Source organism: Vitis riparia, chromosome 11, assembly GCF_004353265.1.
Source record: "Vitis riparia cultivar Riparia Gloire de Montpellier isolate 1030 chromosome 11, EGFV_Vit.rip_1.0, whole genome shotgun sequence".
NCBI lineage: Eukaryota > Viridiplantae > Streptophyta > Magnoliopsida > Vitales > Vitaceae > Vitis > Vitis riparia.
The window spans coordinates 1,813,352-1,836,304 of record NC_048441.1 but is presented as its reverse complement, the minus strand read 5'-3'; the positions used below and the strand labels follow the sequence as shown (position 1 = coordinate 1,836,304).

Sequence of the window (22,953 nt, the reverse complement as noted above, 5' to 3'; positions counted from 1 at the left end):
AATTTTAATAAAATATATTTTGCATGTCTCAAATGCATTATAAAATATTTGATTTGCATTTTTTTTCCCTTATTTTTTTAATAAAATTATTTTTTATTTTTATTCCATCAATTAATTAATTTATTATAAACTACAAATTTAAAATAAATTGATTTGATTTTATTTTTTGTTGTCTTTTTTTGTTTTCAACTTTATATTTCTACATTTTAAATTTCCTTTAAAACAATTGAGGGCAAGTGAAGGGTTTAAAGAAGGGGTTTTAGAGTCAGGTGTCATTTTTCTCTTCATCAGCTCTCCCCTCCTGAAAGCTTCAATCCTCAAAGCCCTAATTCAAAAGGCCCTAATCCGCCATGAATTCACTGTCTCGAACATTCGTGAAGCTTCTATCTTCTCCCTCAACCAGAAACCGTGTTCTCCTCCCTCTCCTCACCACTCTCAACCAATCTTCTTCTTCTTCTTCTTCTTCTCTATTCTGCCACTTCACAGCCGCTGCCTCAACCCAGAAATACCCATCCCGAAAATCTAAAGCCGCGCAACAATCTTCTTCGTTGTTGTCAGCATCGGTAATTGAGCCTAGTGCAGAGGATCATCCTAGGGACAGAGGAGCTCCGTCTGGTGATTGGCCGAGGCCAAGCGAGATTCCATGGCAGGCCAAGGTGTGCAATTCGGTGAATCTGATTGGTAAGGTGCATGCTCCAGTTCAGTTTCAGCAGTCTTCTGATGGGAAGTGTTGGGCTGTTACTGTCATCGCCCAGGACGCCGATGCTGCTTCCCATTCTCCGGCTCTGTGGTAATCTGCTTTGTGCTTGTTCTATGGTTTTTTTGGTGTTTTCTGTCCTGATTGTGATGTGACTTTCTGGTTTGGTAGCTGTAAGAGATGGGTTTGACTTAGTCTGTTGATATGCCCATTGGGGTTACTTGTGGTAAATGTGGTTTTAGTGAATGATCAATAAGTTGGGTGTTATTGGGTTGTGTTTCTTATGGTTTCTTTGTGAAATCTAATCTATTGTTGCAGTGTTGTTGCTATATTTCCTCCATTTGGTGTTTGTTGAGTTAGAAAAGCATGTTATAGGGTTCTTAGGAATGCAACGAGGTTGGAAATAAAGAAGAAAGGTATCAATTAAATATGATGATGCGCTAGTGTGAGAAAGATTGAATTTTTTATTAGAATAAGCTTACACCAAGGATCAATGCAAGGAAATACAAGAAAGGTCCTTTCAAGTCAAGGAGGCTAATAATCCTCTGAGAAGTCCTCCTGAGTCATAGCCCCTTCCTTGCTACAAAGTCATTCCTTGAACATCCAACCTCTAAAGTGCATCTTCTCTACTTAGTATGTCCTCCATTTCTTTTTTAATTGTCAACGATTGTAATCTTCGAAAGAAAATCTCCACTTCATCAAGCTCCCAATCATTAAACCGCCTTGAAAAAATGGGAGCTCCAACCATCCCCGTCCCCAACTTGCTTCCATGCCTCTGCCACAAGTTTAGAAAAGGTTTTTCCAATGTTTGATCCTTGCCTCAACTCACAAGTCTTTCCAAAATCTAACCCTTCTTCCATTCCCAACTAAAAAGCGAGACCTACTTTTTATCCCATTCAGTTATGATGGCTTTCCACACTTCCATTCCATATCCATCTCTCACCCCTCTCGAAAACTACCCCTTTTCTCCTCTCCAAATTTCCCCATCATGATTTGTTTCCATGAGGATTCCCTTTTTGTATCAAATCTCCAATTCCACTTACCAAGCAATGCCTTGTCTAGGACAAAAAGGTTGTGAATTTCGAGGCCCTCATCCTTCTTTCCCAAGCGAACTAAGTTCCAATTAACTAAATGAGGTCTTTTCTCTAGTGTACCACCTCACCATAAAAGTCTCTTTGATTCTTTTCTAGTCTTGAACCGACCTTTGATGATGAGTAAGGACATGAAGTTAAGCAAAAGACTTGATAAAGTGCTTTGATTAGAGTAAGTCTCCCACCCTTAAAAAGGTATTGCCTCTTCCATAGTGCTAATCTTTTCCTAAATCTCTCCTGCAATGTATCTCACACCTTGGAAGATTTATAAGAGGCTCCCAAAGAAAGACCTAAATAGGAAGTGGGTAGCTTCCCTATTCTACAACCTAACACCTAGGCTAATTCCTGTGCATTAGCTACTTTCCAAATAGGAATAACCTCGCTCTTATCCAAGTTAATTTTTGGGTCAGAAATTACCTCAAACCAGATAAACACCTAACTTAAATATCTCAACTAATCATGATTGACATCGCAGAAAATCAAAGTGCCATCGACAAATAAAAGATGAGACACTTCCATTCCTTCCTTACCCTTTCATCCCACCTTAAATCTTGAAATGAAGCCTCCACTCTTAGCTCTAGTCAACATTTGACCGAGAGCTTCCATAGCCAAGATGAACATATAAGGGGATTTAGGGTCACCCTACCTTAAACACCTAGAACTCTGAAAGAAACCAAATGGAGTTCCATTAATGAGGATTGAAAAGCCTGCCATGGAAATACATCATTTTATCCATCTTATCCACCTTTGTCCAAATTGCATTTTAGTCATGTCGTCATTAAGAATCCCCAATTGACATGATTATAAGCCTTCTCAATATCCATCTTTCGAATAAGCCTAGAAATGTTATTCTTTAATATTGAGTCATTGGCTTCACTAGCAATAAGAATTACATCTAGAATTTGTCTACCTTCTATAAAGCATGCTGATAAACTGAAACCACCTTTTCCACCACCTTCTTAAGTTTGTTTGCTAGCACATTAGCTAGCAAGTTATACGATCCCCGTACATGACTAATGGGTTTGAAGTCTTTTAGATCTTCTACTTCATCTTTTTTTTGGGATCAACAACATGAAAGTGGTGTTTAAGCTTTTTTCAAAAGTGCCTTAAGTGAAACACTCCCTAAAAGAACCCATGATCTTAGACTTGATGAAATCCCAACAAAATTGCCTAATAGCCATAGTAAAACCATATGGCTCTAAAGCCTTATCCCCACTAAAATTGGAGAGAATTGAAAACTTCCTCTTGGGAAAAAAGCTTCTCTAAGCTTCTGGAACTATCATTCCCTAACACTTCAAAACACAACCTCCTTATGCTCGGTCTTCAATCTCCTGTCTCAAAAGAAGAGAATGAAAAGCTCTAAACACTATCCTTAATTTCGTTAACCTCGATCAAAATAGGACCATTAACTCTCACTTTGGTCATCAAGTTTCTTATACTTTGTGCATTGGCCATTTTGCATAAAAACCTGGTATTCTTATCTCCATCTCTTAACCAAATTTCTTTAGATTTTTTGTCTTCACGAAGTTTTTTCCATTAAAACCCACTTTTGTACTCCTCCAAGGCCACCCTTCCGACCTCTGCCTCCTTTTAACCAAGAGAGGAGAAACTCTCTCTAGAGTCCTAAAAGCTAATAGGAGAAAGAACCTTTGCCTTGTTAAAAGAAACATTTCCAAAGACTCCTTTATTCCACCCCTTAAGATCCTTTTTAAGAGCCTTTAGCTTCACTGCAAGGCAATGATTGCTAGATCCAGCATAACCCATCCACTAACTTCAAATGTGATCTTTGAACCCATGAGTCTTAAGCCACATATTCTCAAATTTGAACGGTGTTTTGCTCTTTTTGATTTCTCCGCCCTTAAGAACAATGGGACAATGGTCAGAAAAAGGCTTAGGAAGCATAAGTTAAGATAGGCCCGAAAAGTGCTCCTCCCACACTTATGAAACTAAGAAATGGTTCAACCTCGAGGATGACTGAGAGTTCAAGCCTTCGCCCCATGTAAATAGACCTCTAGAAAAAGGAAGGGCCCCAATCTCAACTCTTCTATAAAATCTAAAAAGTGCCTCATTTCTACAGAGAGTCTTAGCAATTCCTTCTTTCCCTTGGAAATTTGATTGAATTGGAATCCCCACCTAAACACCATGGATCTTCCCACACGCCTTTGGTAGCCCCCAACTTTTCCCTTAGTTCCTCTTTCTTCCCCTTCAAAATTGGTTCATACACTCCAGTGAACATCTAAACAAAGCCATCCTTACAATTTCTAAAATGGCAGGAGATGGAGAACCCTTTAGACTCCATATCCAACATAACACTTGTCCCAAAAAACCAAAATGCCACTTGACACACCTTTGGCTTCCACCTAAACTACCTCCTCATCATCATTGAGTGAGGGAATGATGATGAGTTTTGCGAAGTTGGAACTTTAAAGGTGACATATAAACACACGCACATCAACAATGCATACATGTATGACCAGTTGGAGCTAGGAACTAAAAAGTTTTAGTTAAACTTCAATAAGTTTATTTTGTGGATTTTATGATCTTATATATTGAAATGTCATATTTTTTGAAGTTAAATTTGTCAAAATTCTAGTGTTGTATGTTTCCATATGCATGATATTGATGAATGCTTATGTTTTGACTCTTTTAATCTTACTGCTTTTAGCAAATTTGGTTATATATTGCTCTCTACTTCATTGTTCCAATATATGTATAATTGATATGTGCATGTGTATATTTTTTCCTATTTATTTTGCATTATGTAAAAAGAAACTTATTGTATGAGATACAATATATTACACAATACAGAAAAATAGAAAAACAATGCAGGATATCATTTATAGGAAAAACTATGCTTGTGATGGTTTGATTTGCTAGAGTTCCATAAAGCAAAACTAGACAAAAGCATTTGTTTGGGCTTGTAAGGACACTCTTTCAAGTTAGTGAAAATTTTCTCCTTTTCTTTGAGCTGTAATTTTACAAGTGAGATTGATATTCTAGACATGGCTACCACTTGATGGATATTTTAAAATAATTTTTTTAATATTTTAACTGGTGCCACAAACTTTGTTCCTATACTCGTAGCAAAATTTACTATTTATTTTTCATTGCAAAGGTGAATCAAATTTTATGGCTTGCTTGTTGTCCTATCACATCATTCTATTACTTGTGCTTGCTGTTGATTCACATAATTTGTTATAATGCTAGCTTACATGCTTCATTTTCCTCATAATCAGGATTCCATTAACATTTGAAGGTGATTTGGCTTATATTGCTGCGTGTCATCTGAAGGAAAATGATTGCGTCTATATAGCTGGACAACTTATTACTGATCCACCTCCACTCGATCTAAATCAGGGTCCATCTAGTTTCCAGGTAAAATCTAGTTACATAAAAGAAATTGGAGCTTCACTAAGATGTGGGGTCATTTATAGTTTATGATATTAACTCCCTATTGACCTTTAGGTCTCTTTACTCCATGCGCTGGAAAAATCATTCATTCTTTTAAATTTCTCTTTGGTGTTTTTGGTTGGGTTGTTAGGATCTTTTTGAGAATACCTCTGATGTCCCAAGGCTCAAATTTTTTCTTTTGCTTCCCTTTTTAGATAGTGGCAATTCAATTAGATCTAGCAGCCGATTTGTTTGTCAAATGAGTTTGAAATATGGGTATTAGATTTTGAAGCCCAAGTCTAAAAGTTGAGACAATGAGAGGGCATTTACCATCCTTTTAAATGAGGTATATACCTAGGGGCATAAGGAGTAATTGAATTAAGTTTAGTTAGTTTTAATAAGTAGCATCTTATAGGCAGAAAGTTTGGAGAGTGACTCTTTTGTTCTTATTTTGGATCATTTGGAAGAAGAGAAATTGGAGATCATTTGAAAACATTGAAATAGCGGATCAAACAATTTCCATGTGAGATAGAGAGACCACCCTGAGTGTCAGTGCAAGTTCTAAGTGGACCGGGAATTTGTCATTCTCCCCCTGCTTATTTCAATTCTCGATATATTCACCCAGGTAGAGGGACCTATTGTACTTGGCAAATTTTTTACTCGTCAGATTCTTTGCACCCAAGCACCAGAGAAACTCATTGTAGCAGGTGAAACAATATCTGGTCTGATTTGTGGTAGGGATTTAGAAATCAGCTGTGTCCTTGGTGCAAATGATTTTTTAGCGATTTATGGAGTGATCTTACTTAGAGAAGATATAGCTGTTGTGTCTCTCAAAAATCTCTAATGCTGCCTTTACTCCTTTATATGGATGTCTCAATTCCACGTGTCACATTTGAATTGGTTAGAAGGATTCGTCTGAAGTATTCGGAGGAAAGCCCTGTTCTTAAGAAGACAAACCATTTGGGTTCTGTTTTCTTAAGAACACGGAACCTTCACACTTAAGAAAACAGAACCTACACACAAACGGACTATACCAAAGTTTATTTTATAATGAAGACAAACTGTTCAAGGCCCCTTCAATAGCCTTAAAAGTTTTACTGATTTACTTTCTTTGGCATCAATCTGATCACTTATGTGGTTGTAGCTTCTGGTTTTTTAAAACTGTCCTTGGGTTAATCATTGTGGTGAATATTATTTATGTTATATAAAATTTTTAATGAGTAGACTTGGTAGTTTAAAATTTTAAGGGGAAGCCAAAAAAAATAAAATTGTTTGAAGTCTGAATTTGTGACTTATGCTTTTTATGTGTTCTGCCTTTGGCATAAGGCATGTGGCATGAGATGAGGCATTAACCTAATTTGCCCTCTCACTTTTATTTTCGAGACTAAGATGACACTCTTCTCTTGGCTGTATTGAGAAGTTTTCCATTGAGCTTTTTTGTGGTTGATGTTGGAAAATAAGAAATCTACTTATTTACTCATTGAAACATTAATACAGATATATATATATATATATATATATATATATATATATATATATATATATATATATATATATATATATATATATATATATATATATATATATATATATATATATATATATATATAGAGAGAGAGAGAGAGAGAGAGAGAGAGAGAGAGAGAGAGAGAGAGAGAGAGATACACAACTTTCAAACTTATATGATAAATGAAAACCAACTAAGACAAATGACCTACTCCTAAAATTCTTCTTACAAATCTTTTAAATTACAACTTCCCTCATTTACATAGTCAACTAATTTAAATATGCACAAAATCTGGTATAAATCAGATAAGTTCCACGAAATCAAGAACAATTGTTGGGTTTCAACACTCCCTTTCAAGTTGGTTCAAAGATATCTTCCATTCCTAACTTGCCAACCATAGAGTTGAATGTAAGGGCCTGTTTGGTTGTTGTTTTTGAATATTGTTTTGGAAAATAGTTTTTAAGAACAGTTTTTGGTGTTTTTAGAAAGAAAAAAAATTGTGTTTGGGAACTGGATTCTGGAAAACAGTTTTTGTTCTTAAAAAAAAAAAAACATGTTTGATTGAGTTAATAAAAAAAGATTTTTAGAACAAGTAAAATAAAAAACAGATTTAAAGGTTTTTTTTTCCTTCAATTAACTTGATATTGTAAGTATATAAGTAATTTTTAAATTCACATTTTATTTAAATTAAAAAAATTATTCTGAAATTTATTTACACCAATTATAATTTTTGTTAACTTTTAGTAGATAAATATGAACATGGAGTATGATATATATAAATAAGGTAAAAAATTAATAAAATAAAAATAATTCAAATATAAATATAATTTTTATACCATTTAAAAATAATCATTGATTTCCTAATGTAATTTAAAATATTATAAGATAAAAAAAATTACATGATATAATAAATTAAAAATGATTCAAATATAAATATAATCTATTTACCATATAAATACATGTAAGATGAAGTTGATCAACATATAAATGTATCTTATACAAACCATGTTATTATTTATTAAATATGATATTGCATATAAATTACCAAATATTATTTTAGCAAATATTAAATTTGATGTTGCATATAAATTATAAAATTTACAAGTTTTTTTTATAATGTATAAATTATAAATTACTAAATATTACTTAACCAAATATTAAATTTGATGCTACATATAAATTACCAAATATAACTTTACCAAATATTAAATTTGATATTTATTAAATCTAATGTTGCATTATAAATTATAAAATTACAAGTTTACCAAATATGGTTCTCCCTATCCCAACAACCACCAGCAAATCCCCAAGCCCAAAGCTCTCCCCCAAATCCCAATCACAGTCGAGGGTCGTCGGAGTTGGAGAATGAATCTTATGTTTAGTCCCAGCGTCGGCGATGATGAGTCACCATCCACTGGCATCAAAGCTCCCGCAGTTCGTCAATTGTAGTGAGGTAAGGGAGCCCCTCATCCCTTGATCTCTCATCCTAAAAGACTTCTAAGGATGTAACGGTTGGGTTAAACGAGAATACTTCTTCTTTTTCTTATTTAATTTTCATGACAGACAAGATTGATTGTTTGAAATTGGGATTTGAGAATCTCAGAATCGGACTTGTCGTACCTAGTATCGGACTTGGCGCGGTTAGTGTCGAGGTAGGTACGACTTGGTCGAGTTGTACCGGACTTAGTCGATATTTTGAACCCTACCACTCTTTTCCACCCTGCTGCCACGCGCTGTCGCTCACGGCATCTCCACCTGTGGCCTTGCCCTTCAAAGCACCGCATGGTCATTGACGCCTTTCACACCCACAACCATTCACTCACGCCAAGACGACCATGGTCAACCAACATGGCTGCCATCTTCATCCTCCATGACCTTCATTTCATGCTGCTGAAGGAGAAATCACATGTAGGGAAACACAAAAAACAGGAGAAGAAAACACGGAGAACAACTTTTCCTTGAACAGTGAAGAAAACAACCAAAACAACTTTTTTTTGTTCTCTAAAAAGAGGCCTCTTGAGAACACGGGAAACACAAAAAACAAAAATCACCCCCTTTCCCAAATACGTTTTTAGTGTTTTTTGTTTTCAAGAATAGAAAACGGTTCTTGAAAACAACAACCAAACAAACCCTAAGATTCTGAGCTTCCTTTCTGAAGACATTAACTAGTTGTAGTTTGGATGCGACAAATGGAGTGCAAATCGACCCATTGTTATTTTTTTCTTAATGGAATGTCTATCAATCTCAACATATGTAGTCCTATCATATCGTACTGGGTTGTGAGTAATGCTGATTGCAGCCTTGTTGTCTCAATATAGTCTCATGGGATCCTTAAGAGTCACTTCTAGTTCCCCTCAATAGACCTTTTAGCCACATGAGTTCAGAAATGCCAAGGGCCATAGCTTGAAACTCAGCTTCAACACTTGACCAGGCAACTACTAGTTGCTTTTTGCTTCTCCATGTAACTAAGTTGCCTTACACAAAAGTACAATACCTTGAAGTAGATCTCCTATTAGTAATAAAACTTGCCCAATTTTCATCTTTGTAAGCCTCAACTCTAAGGTGATTGTGCTTTGTGAAAAATAAGCCTTTTCCTGGAGTTAACTTCAAGTACCTCAAGATTCTCAAGACTGTATTGATATGACATTTTAAGGGGGAGTGCAGAAATTGACTTACCATGTTGACAATATATGCTATATCTGGTCTTGTGTGGGACAAATAAATTAATCTCCTAATGAGTCTTTGAGAAGAGACTTAGCTAATAAAAAAAAGTAATATTCTTAGTTCTATTATGTTATTGATGGAGAATATTTGGAAGTTATCTTAAGATCTAAATATTTACAATTGTCATAGTGTTTATAGGGGAGTAAATAGAACAATAGATTATTTAGTTAAGAAAGGTATTTGCAATTTACTGTTGATCATTTGGAGGTCAAATTTTCCTAGAGATGTTACAAAGTTTGGTTTTGAAAGATTATTATGGTTCATATTTCAATCGAATATGTAGATATTCTTCTTCGTAGTCTCTTTTTATCCAAAAAAAAAAAAATCTCTCAAACCATGCTCGAGGAGATAACTTCAAGCCATACAATGATTTCTTCAATCTACAAACCTTTCCATTGTTGATTTTTCCTTCAAAACTAGGCGGCAAATCCATAAATACTTCTTCTTCCAAGTTCCCATGGAAAAATGCATTTTTTTTACATCAAATTGTTGTAGAGATTCTAATGGAATTCATCTTTTCAACGAGTGCAAAAGGTTTTTGAGAGTTAATTCCATAGGTTTGTGTGTATTCCTTTGCTATTAATCTGACTTTATACCTCTCAATCAAACTATCAGCTTTGTGTTTAATAGTGAACACTTACATGCCACTAATTTTTTTTTCTATGGGCAAATTGATAGTGTCCCGTTTCCGTGGAACATCATTTGGAGCCCTTGTGGTCCTACTAAGGTGGGTTTCTTTGCTTGGAAAACATCGTGGGGGAAGGTTCTAACCCTAGATCAACTCAAAAGGAGGGGGTGGTCCATAGCTAACGGATGTTTCATTTGTTGTGCTGAAGAGGAGTTGCTTAATTACATTCTTATCCATTGTCTCAAGGCTAGGGTTTTGTGGGAGCTCGTTTTTGCACTGTTTAGCGTGATGTGGGTCCTTCCTCTTTCGACTAGAGATACCCTCCTAGGTTGGCATGGATCCTTTGTGGGCAAGAAGCGTAGAAAGGCTTGGATGACAACTCCTCTTTGTTTATTTTGGTCGGTTTGGAAGGAAAGAAACATGATAACTTTTGAAAATGAGGATCTCTTGATTCAAAGGATGAAATATTTGTTTGTATGTAATCTTTGGTCTTGGTCTAAGTCATGTATAGATATATGACCTTTAACTTTGATCAACTTTTTTGATTGGTTGGGTTCTTTTTGTATCCCCTCTTCTTTTTGTTCTTGCCTTTAGGTGCCTCTTGTATACTCCTTGTATGCTTTGGGTTGCCCTTTGGGTGCCCTTTTCTCTCAATATATTTTTTGTGTGTTTATCCGTCAAAAAATTGATAGTATCCCATGTTTCATTCTTATACAAGGCTTTCATCTCCTTAGGAACTAAATCCGAGGACAATGAGTAGTAAAGGTATTATATTGGTGGCAAAGTCTATGATGAGACAAAATTTGACAAAGCATGTTTAGTACAACTTCTAATAACTTTCTGAATAGCTATAGGAATATCAAGATCAGTGTCAAAACCATGATTGAGTAGAAAGAGTTTAGAAGGATTAAATGTACTGGTCGTGTGTACAAGAGATTAGGTCTTATTCTTGCATTGGGAGCCTTGGCTTCCTAGAGTTAACCATCAAGTCTGAATCAACGTTTTCTGCTACTGCTGGTTGTATGACGTAAGTTTCTTTTGCTGCTGCTGGTTGCATAATGTCAACCTCCTCTACATCAGCATATTCAGTAGAATGACTCCAAACGGCTAAAGGAAGCATCCAAGACTTATCTTCCTACAATATTTTCTCCTCCTAAAGATAATATTTCTGGTAATAGGGCTGGTTTTTTTTTAAAATAACTAATATCTATGGAGACAAATTTTCTGTGTAGGTGGATGATAGCACTTGTACCCTTTTGTGTGTGAGGTAGGTGTTGTTTCAGGGTGTCTATTAGAGTTTAGGCTTTTTGTGGGCATTCTATTGGTAAGGTAGGCAGCTGTAAGTACTGCATCTCCCCAAAAGAACATAGGAATGTTTCTAGCAAACATTATGACTCTAGCTACATCTAACAAATGTCCATTCTTCCTTTCAGCTACCTTATTTTGTTGATGAATACCTATACAAGAGGTTTAATGAATAGTCCCATTCTAAAAGAAATACTTTCCAAGGGTTTGTTTTAAATACTCCCTTCCATTGCCCGACCTCACTACTTGCAATTTTGCATTAAACTAGGTTTGGATCATTTGGTGGAATTGTTTAAGGGTGAGGATAGTATTGGATTTTTCTTTTAGGAGATATTTTTATACATGCAAGTTTATTTATTTATTTATTTAGATGTTACCACTAAAAAGAGGGCTAGGTCAGGAGGCAGAAGATTAGACAGAATGAAGAATATGAGTAGAGGAACATGTGTGTGTGTGTGTGTTGGTATCTCCTTGCTGTACATGTGTCATGTTTTATTAGTCTATATTGGTGTGTCTGTATTGTGTCCTGTGTCTGTACTGGCTTCATAGATGGAAGGGCGTTTTAATTCTTACCAAATGGTTGTAGTAACTTAACTCATCATTTGAAGTGCCACAGATATTGTACTCTACTATAAACTTGGCATGTGGAACCATGTCCCAACTTCAGGGGTGTATGTGCGCTTTGACTTCATCTACTTCAAAATCCCTTCCTCTGTTCCCAAATGTATGCCAATGAGGCAACCACTTGTCTGTAGAGCTCTTATAAAGGAGGAGGGTTTCCCTTTGGATTTTGTCAATGCAATGCATAGCTATGTTATTTTTTCGCTGGGTTTCCTGTGTGTTCTGTCTATGCTGGTGGTGCACCCTCTTTTTTGGTACCTTTACTGGATTGCCTTTACCTATTAGAAAAAGGTGATAAAAATAAAATATCACAAAAAGAAAAGCTGAAGGAAGGACTTTGTATTTTTTTTTTCCTTCTCCCATTGCCTTCTTGCTTGGATTTGAAGTTTGAGTTGCGGTGGCTTCAAACCGGTATACATTTGAGAACCCTTTCTCTGTATTAGCCAAGAAGAGAAAAAGGTGGAGCTAGTTTTCATATATCTCTCTTTTCTCTCAAGGTATGTATCATGTTTATGAATCTAACATGTGATGTTGGAAGTTGTTAGGTGATGGTGCATACCGTTAATTTTGTCATGGAATCTGGTCAAAAGAAAAGCTTTGCACATCAAAATGAAGAAAAACCGGCTTCCAAGCATTCTGGTAATTCATGTTGGTAATTCTTAACCTCATACATGATTACATCTTTGTCACCTTAACAATTCGGTTTATTTTGATAATTGCCACTTTCAATTTCCAAGGTATAATTGATTTCAATGATATGGAAACTGAGGCTTTTTCCAGTCTAAAATTGTTGATACTAAGATTACATTTATTTAGTTGATTATCAGTATTGTTTACTAAAGTGATTCTAATTGTGTTTGTGCTCTGATAGTTGAAAGTAAGAATGGATTGAGGGATTCCTGAATGGGCCAATAATATATTGGAAGATGACATATTTAAAAAGAGTCTTGAAATGAAGTACACCCTGAAATAAGGATGATTATAAATTTAAAAATAGCTTCACTTGTAATTGCAGCTATGCTTAATACATACATGAGAGGTTTTTTTCCTTCCTTAAATTGTTGATAATAAGGTCGCATTGGTTTATGTTTGTCTACAGTAAACATTTGTTGTTCTTTTGCTCGTTCTTGATGATATTTTTAGAAGATGGGAAGGTTTACAGAAAACATTATATTCTTAGAAGATGGAATGTTTACTGAAAAACATCAAAAGAGAAGTAGAACTAAGATTTTTGGTATAGTTTGGAAGTCCATTGAACTTAAAAGAATCCCATCCGAGAATTGATAATTATAACATTTAGTGCATGTTTGAATAAATTTCCTATTTTTTATTTTTAAAAAAGAAACTATTAGACATAATGTAAGAATTCTTATATAAAGAGTAGGTAAGTACCTAGTGTACTTGAAAACACTTTTTAAAAATTTTAAAATTTAGGTACAAATTTTACACTTTTGCAAATTTTTAATAGTTTGAAAAGAGTTTTTAAGAACACAAGGTCAATTTTTAGTTTTTGTATAAGAGTTCTTATATTTTATATAACAATTTCTATTTTTAAAAATAAAAAATAGGAAGTTTACCCAAACACCACCTTAAATGTCCTATCAGAGCCATCGTTAACCATTGGTCGTTAAGGCGTATTCTCAAAATACCTATATCTACAGCTGTGGCAATAGGGGCGTGATTTGGTAATATGCCAATTTGTCCACTATTAGTAGATAAAATGATTTCTTTTACTTTTGAATCCCAAACAATTCGATTAGGGGTCAGTACACAAAGATTTAAGGTCATTTCTTCAATTTGCTCTCCATTTCTAAGTTCATAGCCTTCGCGGTAGCTTCATCGATGTTACCTACCAAATAAAAGGGGGATGCATTTAAAGTTGTGGACAATCTTTGTGTGTTTATGTGTGTGTGTGTGTGTACTTATATTTTATCAAATTTGTGATCAAGGTTCAAAGAGCATATTTGGTTTGTCTTCAAGAAACCGAGTTCCAAAATCTGTCGTGTAGTTTGGTTCGGTCCTTGGGGGTGGGCAGGTTTTTGGAGTGGGGTGCTTTGAATTCTCGGGGAATGGCAAGGGGGTGTTAGTCTTTTGGGATAAAAGGGTGTTAAGAGCTGATTGGCATGGAAATTGGAGTTCTTTCAGTTTCCTGTTTGTTTAAAAATGTTGAGGATGATTTCTGCTGGGTTTTTACAGGGGTGTATGGCCCTTCTGTTCGGAGGCATAGGGAAGATTTTTGGGAGGAGCTGAGGGCTATCAGGGGTTTGTCGCAAGACCCTTGGTGCATAGGTGGAGATTTTAATGTTGTCAAATTCTTGAGTAAGCAAAATATATTTTCAAGGCTGTCTTTAGCAATGAGAAGGTTTTTGAAGGTCATTGAGGATTTGGAACTGCAGGATTTACCTCTATAGAGGGGTACTTTCATGTGGAGAGGCAGAGTGAATAATCAATTACTATCAAGGTTGGATAGATTCTTAGTTTCCGAGGATTAGGAGTGTTTTTTCAGCGGGGCAGTTCATTATCTTCTTCCCAAACCTATTTCTGACCATTGCCCAATCCTGTTAGATGGTGGATGTGTGAGAAAAGGTCCTTCCTCGTTCAGATTTGAGAATATGTGGTTCAAGGAGGATGACTTTAAGGAATTGCTAAGAAATTGGTGGATGGTCTCCAGTTTAGAGGGTCTTTCAGTTTTATTATGTCTGAAAAGCTGAAAGCACTTAAAGCTATCTTGAAGGCTTGGAACAGAGAAGTATTCGAAAATACCAATACTAGAAAGGAGTCAGCCTTGAGCCAAAGGTGTTTTAGGATTTTGTAGAAGGAGATAGGGATTTGTCTGTTGAGGAACAAAGGCTTAGGAAACAGGCTATGGAGGAGTATAAGAAATGGGTGTTGATGGAAGAAACCTCTTAGAGGGAAAAATTTAGGGAGTTATGGTTGAGGGAGGGAGATAGAAATATTGGTTTTTTCCACAAAATGGCTATACCACTCATAAGAGAGGAAACCCTATGGTGAAGATCAAGATAAATGAGACCTGGGTAACAGAAGAGAGAGATATCAAAGAAAGGGTGGTTCAGGTTTTCCACTCTCTTTTGACCGATTTAGAGGAGTAGACACCTAGATGCAATGAGCTATAGGTTGGGGTCCTAGGAGGTGAAGATGTAGCGTTGTTAGAGGTCCCTTTCTCTGAGGAAGAGGTTTTTAGTGCTCTATCAGACCTCAATGAGGATAAAGCTCTTTGTCCCAATGGCTTCTTAATGGCTTTTTGGCAATTCAGCTAGGATTTTCTGAAGTTGGAAGTTATGGGGTTCTTTAATGACTTTCATGAATGGGATAGGTTCATGAAGAGCATTAATGCCTCTTTTTTTTATGTTAATTCCTAAGAAAGGGGGAGCCGAAGATCTTAAGGATTTTAGGCCTATAAGCTTGGTGGACAACCTTTACAAGTTGTTAGCAAATGTGCTAGCTAATAGGCTTAAGAAGGTGGTGGGAAAGGTAGCATCCAAGTCCCAAAATGCTTTTGTGGAAGGGAGGCAAATCCTGGATGCCTTGTTGATTGCTAATGAGGCTATTGATTCGATGCAGAAAGGTGGGGGTGGTGCCATTCTTTGCAAGCTTGATATTGAAAAGGCGTACGACCATGTAAATTGGAATTTCCTTATGTGGTTGTTGGAAAGGATGGGTTTTGGAGCTAAGTGGATCAGTTCGATTCAATGGTGTATTTGTACTATCAACTTCTTTGTTCTTAATAATGGAACCCCCTTTAGCTTCTTCCAAAGCTCTCGGGGCTTGAGACAAGGAGACTCCTTATCCCCTTACCTTTTTGTGATTGTCATGGTGGCTCTTGGTTGCTTGTTGAAAAGAGCTAAGGAAGGAGGGTTCTTGTCAAGGTGGAGGTTCAATGGTAGAGGAGGAGTGGGAGTGGGAGTGGAAATCTCTCACTTCTTCTTCACAGATGACACCTTAGTCTTTTGTGAGCCTTCTCTAAAGCGGATGACTTATTTGAGTTAGCTTCTTATGTGGTTCGAGTCCATGTTGGGGTTGATGGTGAATTTGGACAAAAGTGAGCTCATTTCGATGGGGAGAGTGGAGAATGTAGAGGAGTTGACTCTTGAGTTTGGTTGTAAGCTTAGTGCACTCCCATCTTCTTACTTAGGTCTTCCTTTGGATGCTCATTTAAAGGATGTGGCTGTTTAGGATGGTGTAGAGGAGAGGCTTAGGAAAATACTTTCGATTTGGAAAAGGTAGTATATTTCCAAAGGGGGTATACTTACCTTGATTTGGAGCACTTTGTCCAATATGCCTATCTATTGTATGTCTCTATTTTGTATGCCAAGGAGGGTCAGATTGAGGTTGGAGCGAATCCAAAAGGATTTTCTTTGGGGAGGTGGGGCCCTTGTGAGGAAGCCTCATTTAGTAAATTGGTCCATTGTCTGCTTAGATAAATGCAAGGGTGGTATGGGTGTGAGGAATTTGGTGTTGCTCAACAAGGCTCTCCTGTGCAAATGGAGTTGATGTTTTGTAGTAGAGAGGGAGGCCTTGTGGAGGCAAGTTATTTGTGGGAAGTATGGGGAAGAAGAGGGAGAGTGGCGGTCCTGTGAAGTGAGAGGAAGTTTTGGGGTTGGATTGTGGAAGGCCATTAGGAGAGAGTGGGATGTGATGGGTAACAATATGGTTTTTTCCGTAGGGAATGGGAGGAGGGTTAGATTTTGGAAGGACAAGTGGTGTGGAGACGATTCTTTGTGTATTGGTGTGGAGACGATTCTTTGTGTATTGTTTTCCCTTCCTTATTTGCTATTACGTTGTCTAAGGAGGCTTGGGTGAAGGATGTGTGGAGCCATTCTGGAGGGGGAGTGTGGGATCCCTGTTTCTCTAAGTGGCTCAACCATTGGGAAGTGTCCGATGTGGAGCGTTTTCTCCAAAGACTGCAAAGGAGGAGGGTGTATAGTGATGTGGAAGATCACTTCTATGGACAAAGTCAAAGGACAATATTTTTAATGTCAAGTCTCTATATAAGGCTTTGGAACCGGTAAGAGAAGGGGATTTTCCTACAAGAATAATTTGCAACTCTTGGGTGCTACCGAGGGTGGGTTTTTTTGGCTTGGGAGACTATTTGGAAAAAGGTCTTAACCTTGGATTGGATTCAAAGGAGAGGGTGGCCTTTGGCTAACAGATGTTACTTGTGTCTTTCAAAGGAAGAGTCTATTGATCACATCCTCTTGCATTGTGACTTGGCGAGGAGCTGATGGAACTTCTTGTTTTCCCTATTGGGGATGTCATGGGTGCTTCCATTTTTAGTTAGAGAGGTGTTGTTAAGGTGGCTTAGGTCTTTTGTGGGAAAGAAGAGGAAGAAAGTGTGGCTAGTAGTTCCCCTTATGCCTTTTTTGAACAGTTTGGAAGGAAAGAAACGGTAGGGCGTTTGAAGATGAGGGTCATTTGGTTCAAGGGTGTAAATCTTATTTCCTTTATAACTTGTGGGTGTGGGCTAACGGGTTTTTAGTTTCTAGTCCCCCTTCTATTGTTGATTTTGTAGATTGATTGGGCTCTATGTGAGGGGGCGCTTTCTTTGTTGGTCCTCTGTTTTTAGCCTCCTTTGTATACTTCTTGTGTACTTTCAGGTGCTTTCTTGAAGTGCCTTTGCTATTTTTAATATATTGCTATTTATCATAAAAAAATATATATATATTTTACTTTTAACGTCCTTGGTCAACTATTTTCTCCTTTTTATTATTCATGGAAAAGGCAACTTTGAAGGGCTCTTGCTTCAAATTTCACTAGAACATATTATTAGTTAGAATCAAGTTGTTAAGGCCGAAAAATGTTATGGATCCACTTGCACATTACCAATGCTCAATGGATTAATATATGTCTATTTAAATAATCATATGAGTGCTCAGTGGCTGTTAGAATATCATATTTTTCATGTTCATAATAAATCTAGATTAATATATATGAACTTACTATGTTTTTCAAACAGGAAGAGTTGTTCAAGTTCTAAAGGTACTTTTGGCTCCAATTCTGAATGTTTATTAAATTGTTAAAATTTTTGTACAGTTGTTTATGAAGTGTTCTTTGGTCGAAGTGGTTGACCACGTGTGTGGCAAGGTGTTTTAGGCTGAGGGGAGTAAAGCTGCCTGAGGGAAAAGTTGGGTGTGAATGATGGGAGTGGACCTCTTAGAGTCACCAAGACTAATGACAAATAAAGCAATTCCTAAGAGTGGGTGCAGAGTGATGGACTCAATGAACTGTGGCCACTTTAGCCCATATTTTTAAAAGGTGCAAGACGCACCTAAGGTGCAAAAGTCTCCTATAACTTAGGTGCAAGGCGCAACACAAGGTGCGTGCTTAAGTGAAGTGAAATACAACCTAGGATGCATATCAATTTTATGAAATATGATTCAAAATCTAATCCAATCAATAAAAAATTTAAAATTCCAAACATTTAAAAGAAGCATTCAATAAAAAAGTAATGAAATTATATGAATTTCAATATACAATTAGAAATTTCAAGAATAAAAGTGTTTAAAAAGGAATGCTAAAGTTGACAAGGTGTTCTTCAATAAAGCGCATGTCTTGGCAAACAAGGTGCTATAAGTAGGGAGTGGTTGCACCTTGATCCTAGGTGCGCTTTAAGCGCACCGTTTGAACTATGCTTTAGCTTTATATAGGAATTGAGAGAATGCCATCCAACTGGGTTGTATGCCAGAGCCAATACCATCTGTGTGCACGCTTTGCAAACCAGGAGGTCTTGGTTGCAATGCTTGGAACAAGAAGCCATGCTTAGATTTAAATGAAATCTCACTCTCACTCTCTCTGTCTCTGTCTCTCTCTCTCTCACACACACACATGCAAATCCAAACTAGTGTGCACACACAATGAAATACAAAGACCCTTTTTAATTTAAAAAATTGTTTCTTGTTCTTCTCATTGTAGCAATTATGAAGGATGATCTTGGTTAAGCAAACTGGAGAGTTTAGCATTTGATCATAAAATTGTTTAAGATTTTTTTTTTTTTTTTGATTGGCAAAAAAGAATATATATTGACAAAGCCTTGGAAAAGGCACAAAAAAGTACACACAATGAATAAAATTGTTAAGATTTAGGACAGAAGTGGTAACAATATGTACTGAACAAGTTAAATTTTCATTTCTTAATTACCCTATGTGTTCCTTCAATGACTTGACCATCTAGATTTTGAAATTGATTTCACCAATAATATTCTTGATGCCATTGACAAGTAGGGAGTAACTTCTTTTTCAGCTCTCAAGAAGGGAGGGGAATCTGGATTAAGCTTATGGAGAGACCTTATTATGAATCCAAAACAATGGAGGGATAACCGTCAGGATAAACTTAATGGATCGGTGAGGCCCTTCTCTTTTTTGATATTGTCATATATCTTTCAGATTTTACTGATATAATTTAGACCTCTCCTGTCTGCTTTACAGGTGAAGCCAAAATTTCCAGATTTTAAACGCAAGGATGATGGTGTTCCCCTCTGGCTTGATAGTGCACCAGAATGGGTTTCCTCAAAACTTGAAGGATTGGAATTTGATAATCAAACTCATAAAACGAAATATTTAAAGAGGAATACTGGTGAGCATGAACTAATGTTTCTTATTCTATTAACAGATTAAAATTATTTTTGTTTTAAATTCACTTCTGGCTACATATGCATGTATGCAAATTTTCAAGGTCAATATAATCTATGCAACCAAACTTCAACCTCTAATGACTTTGACGCTAGACACCCCTATGATTCACTTTTGGGGCCTGCAATGTTCTATTGAGTTCTTTATTCACCATCTTTGTTGCACCAATTGATTTAAAGATAGGGATGGGGGAAGTCGATTTAGAGGGTTTAGCAATGTGCAATTGTTGAGTATGTTGTGATTTGTTGACTAACTAATACTTTGATTTTCTCTTTGTATTTTGTTTTTCAATAATCTTGAGATGTTCATTTGACCTCCAGTATGTTCCTTGGTGTTCATCAAAACTTTTAACTTTCGTCTTTTATTATCTTTGGCTGGTTATTCAAACACTTTGTGGTCATTTAACATTAAAAAAAAATATTCACTAACTACATTGTCTGGTGTCAGGGGATGAGTCCTGGAGGAACTTGGTGGAAAACCCAGATAAATGGTGGGACAATAGATCATCAAAGGTAAAAACTCATGAGTGTATCCTGGTAATGTCGTGCCTCATTTTTTTGGTTTCTCATCCCCTATCCTTTCTCATTAGACCAAGGAAAAGGCTCCTGATTTCAAACACAAAGATACTGGTGAGGCACTATGGCTCTCCAGCTCACCAGCTTGGGTACTCTCCAAGTTGCCTCCCATAAAAGCTGGAAAAAATGTGACCTTCACAAAGAGAGAGACACTTCTGTCTTAAAGCCAATTTTAGGAAGGAGAAAATTTAAGGTAACCTGTTTTGATGCTTCAACGCTTGTGTTGTGCTAGTATTTAATCATTTCAAGATGAATTTAGTTTTTTATTTGCAGGAGCTGCACCTTACTGCCATCTTTAAAGCAACAGAAAGTTTCCAAATGCCGTATGCATCATTTAATCAGAAGGGAAGCATACTCGCATTATCATTTGACCACCATTCTGATGCTCGAGACATGGGTGATGTATTCTTTTAGGATGAACCTTTTGGCACATAAATGAACCTTACTGCTAAGAACAATCATACATATATACAAGTTCTGCAGGATAAGCTGTTTCAGAATGTTTATATTGGGTCGGAACCTGAGCAACCAAGGTTCTATTTTGCTCCTGCTAGTACCCTGCAGGTGAATGGTATTGGAAGGTGATCTTGACAGTTTAGATATGGCTTTTTGCTGGGCTAAAGAATTTTCTCCCTCCTGGGCAATTAAGGCCTTAGGCGAAGGTACTGTAACCTAGCCTGGTTATGCTGTTTAAGTCAGTTAGAAATAAGCTAATATTTAATTTGTAAATCTATATACATGCTTGTCCAAACAATTATATCTTCACCCATAATAGGTATTAAGGACTTGCATAAAATTGTTCTTAAAATGTTTTTAAGAACTTAGAAAAATTTGAAGCATTGATGAAAATATTGGTTTTTACGGATATATAAGGAAATATTGATGGTGGTGGTAATTTTGACAAAAAAACATATCAATGGAAATTTTTTTGAGAAAAAGTAAAAAGAAATGATAAAATAAGAAATAATCACATAGGGTGTTTGTTTTTTCAGTTTTTTATTAAAAGTAATTTGTTTTTAATCTTTAGGTTGTTTGTTTTTTTATTTTTTCATGACTTATTATTAACTTTTTACTAAATAAAAAAAGTTACAATATTTGGCTTTTTCTAAATAGAAAAAGTATTGTGTTGGTTTTTCTTTACTTTTTAATATTTAATATAAATAAAATATTAAAAAAAATAAACAATCGAATATTTAATATTATTAAATATTAAAGTTCTATTTAGAATTAAGTAAAAATAAATAAATATCATCTTATTTTTTTGGTCAATTGAATTAATATGTATAATATAACTTATAATATTTGTATCTAGAAAAGTAGAGATATTTAAATATATAAAGGAAATGAAAGACCCATTAGATAATGAACTATTGGTTCTAAGCGATCTCTGGCAATGAATCAACAATTCGAAGTGTTTTTCTTGCATATTCTTGATAAACCAGTGTTTATATATATATGTAGGAGGATTTGAGAAGTAAGAAGCCCCTTTGACATCTCTTCATCTGCAAAGAATTCTCGATGCGAAAACACAGAAACAAAGGGCTGATATTTGAATAGGAAAAAAAGTAGAGATATTTAAATATATAAAGGAAATGATGATATGTGTATAATTTTTAAAATGGTTATAATTTTATTTTTAAATTTATATTTTTATTATATTTAATTCATGTAAAAAAAAATTAACAAAGATTTATTTAAAAAAATTATGACAATGGTTTTTATATTTTTAATACGAATTTGGATATAAGAAATTAAAATTATATTATTTATTAAAGTTTTATTTTAATATTTTGTGTTTGATAAGAATATATTAAAAATATATTCATCTCCAAAGTTCCTTTTTTGTTAAAATGAGAGTGCATTAGTCCAAGTGGTAATGTGATTTGAGGATTGACTATTGGAAAAATCGGGTTGACCATAAAAAAAAATGGCATTTGTAGGAAAAATCTTGAAATTTCGGCGAAAAATCTAGAAAAGAAGAGAATTTTTTTGCTCAAGAATGAATTTTCTTTTCATTCCAAGAACCTTTTATAAGCTTACGAAAGTCCATTAATCGTTACTTCATTTATGGTTTTGGTAAATGTGATAAATGAAGCTTAAAATAAATGGCACATTAAAGGTAATAAAGGGCAAAGGGAGGGGGCAAAGACCATTATATTGCTTGCATTTGTGAAATCATTTATAACACTGCCCTTGGATGTCCACCATGCTAAGATGAATATACCTTAAAAAAACCTTGCTTGTAAAAAACCTTATGGGAAAAATCCAATGAAGGTAAATGAGTACAATATTCTTCTAATTCTTTAGACTACTTTTAGTTTGTTAGGGTTACTTTAGTATAGACTTTGTCGATAAAATCTAATGAGACAAAACTTGTTGAAGGAAAAAATGGGACTTTAACATCCTTTTATAAACGTATTCCTCTCATATTAATATCCTTGAGTTGATGCATTCCAATCTTATGTTATTGACCTCTTCAATATTAAGGTTGACAATGTCTTTGTGAATAAACCTGCTAAATTATCACTTGAACATATTTGTTGAATATTAATTTCACCACTCTTATAGAGTTGATGCGTATAAAAACTTAGTGAAATATATCTAGTTTTACTTCCTTTAATATGGTTCCTTTTATCTATGCAATGCATGCAACGTTATCTTCATATAATACTGTTGAGTTGCCTTTGATAGAGGAGTCCACATGATTCCTAAATATGTTGGACCATAGATTTTAGTTATGTATATTCATAATTTGCCCTATGTATTATA

General features: G+C 35.5%; 1 protein-coding gene across 2 annotated transcripts; it reads left to right on the top strand.

Annotated features, from left to right (window-relative positions):
* Positions 1-266: 266 nt before the first annotated feature.
* Positions 267-21,014, top strand: LOC117925292 (protein OSB2, chloroplastic-like). 2 transcript variants are annotated; one of them, XM_034844269.1, is made up of 8 exons: positions 267-790; positions 5,025-5,163; positions 12,509-12,602; positions 19,221-19,321; positions 19,406-19,553; positions 20,057-20,121; positions 20,199-20,377; positions 20,458-21,014. In XM_034844269.1, the coding sequence occupies exons 1-7, from the start codon at positions 351-353 to the stop codon at positions 20,346-20,348; spliced, it is 1,137 nt and encodes a 378-aa protein (XP_034700160.1). In that variant the 5' UTR covers positions 267-350; the 3' UTR covers positions 20,349-20,377; positions 20,458-21,014. The 2 variants fall into 2 exon arrangements, with proteins under 2 accessions (XP_034700160.1, XP_034700159.1); XM_034844268.1 differs by having other exon boundaries at positions 12,509-12,611.
* Positions 21,015-22,953: the final 1,939 nt, after the last annotated feature.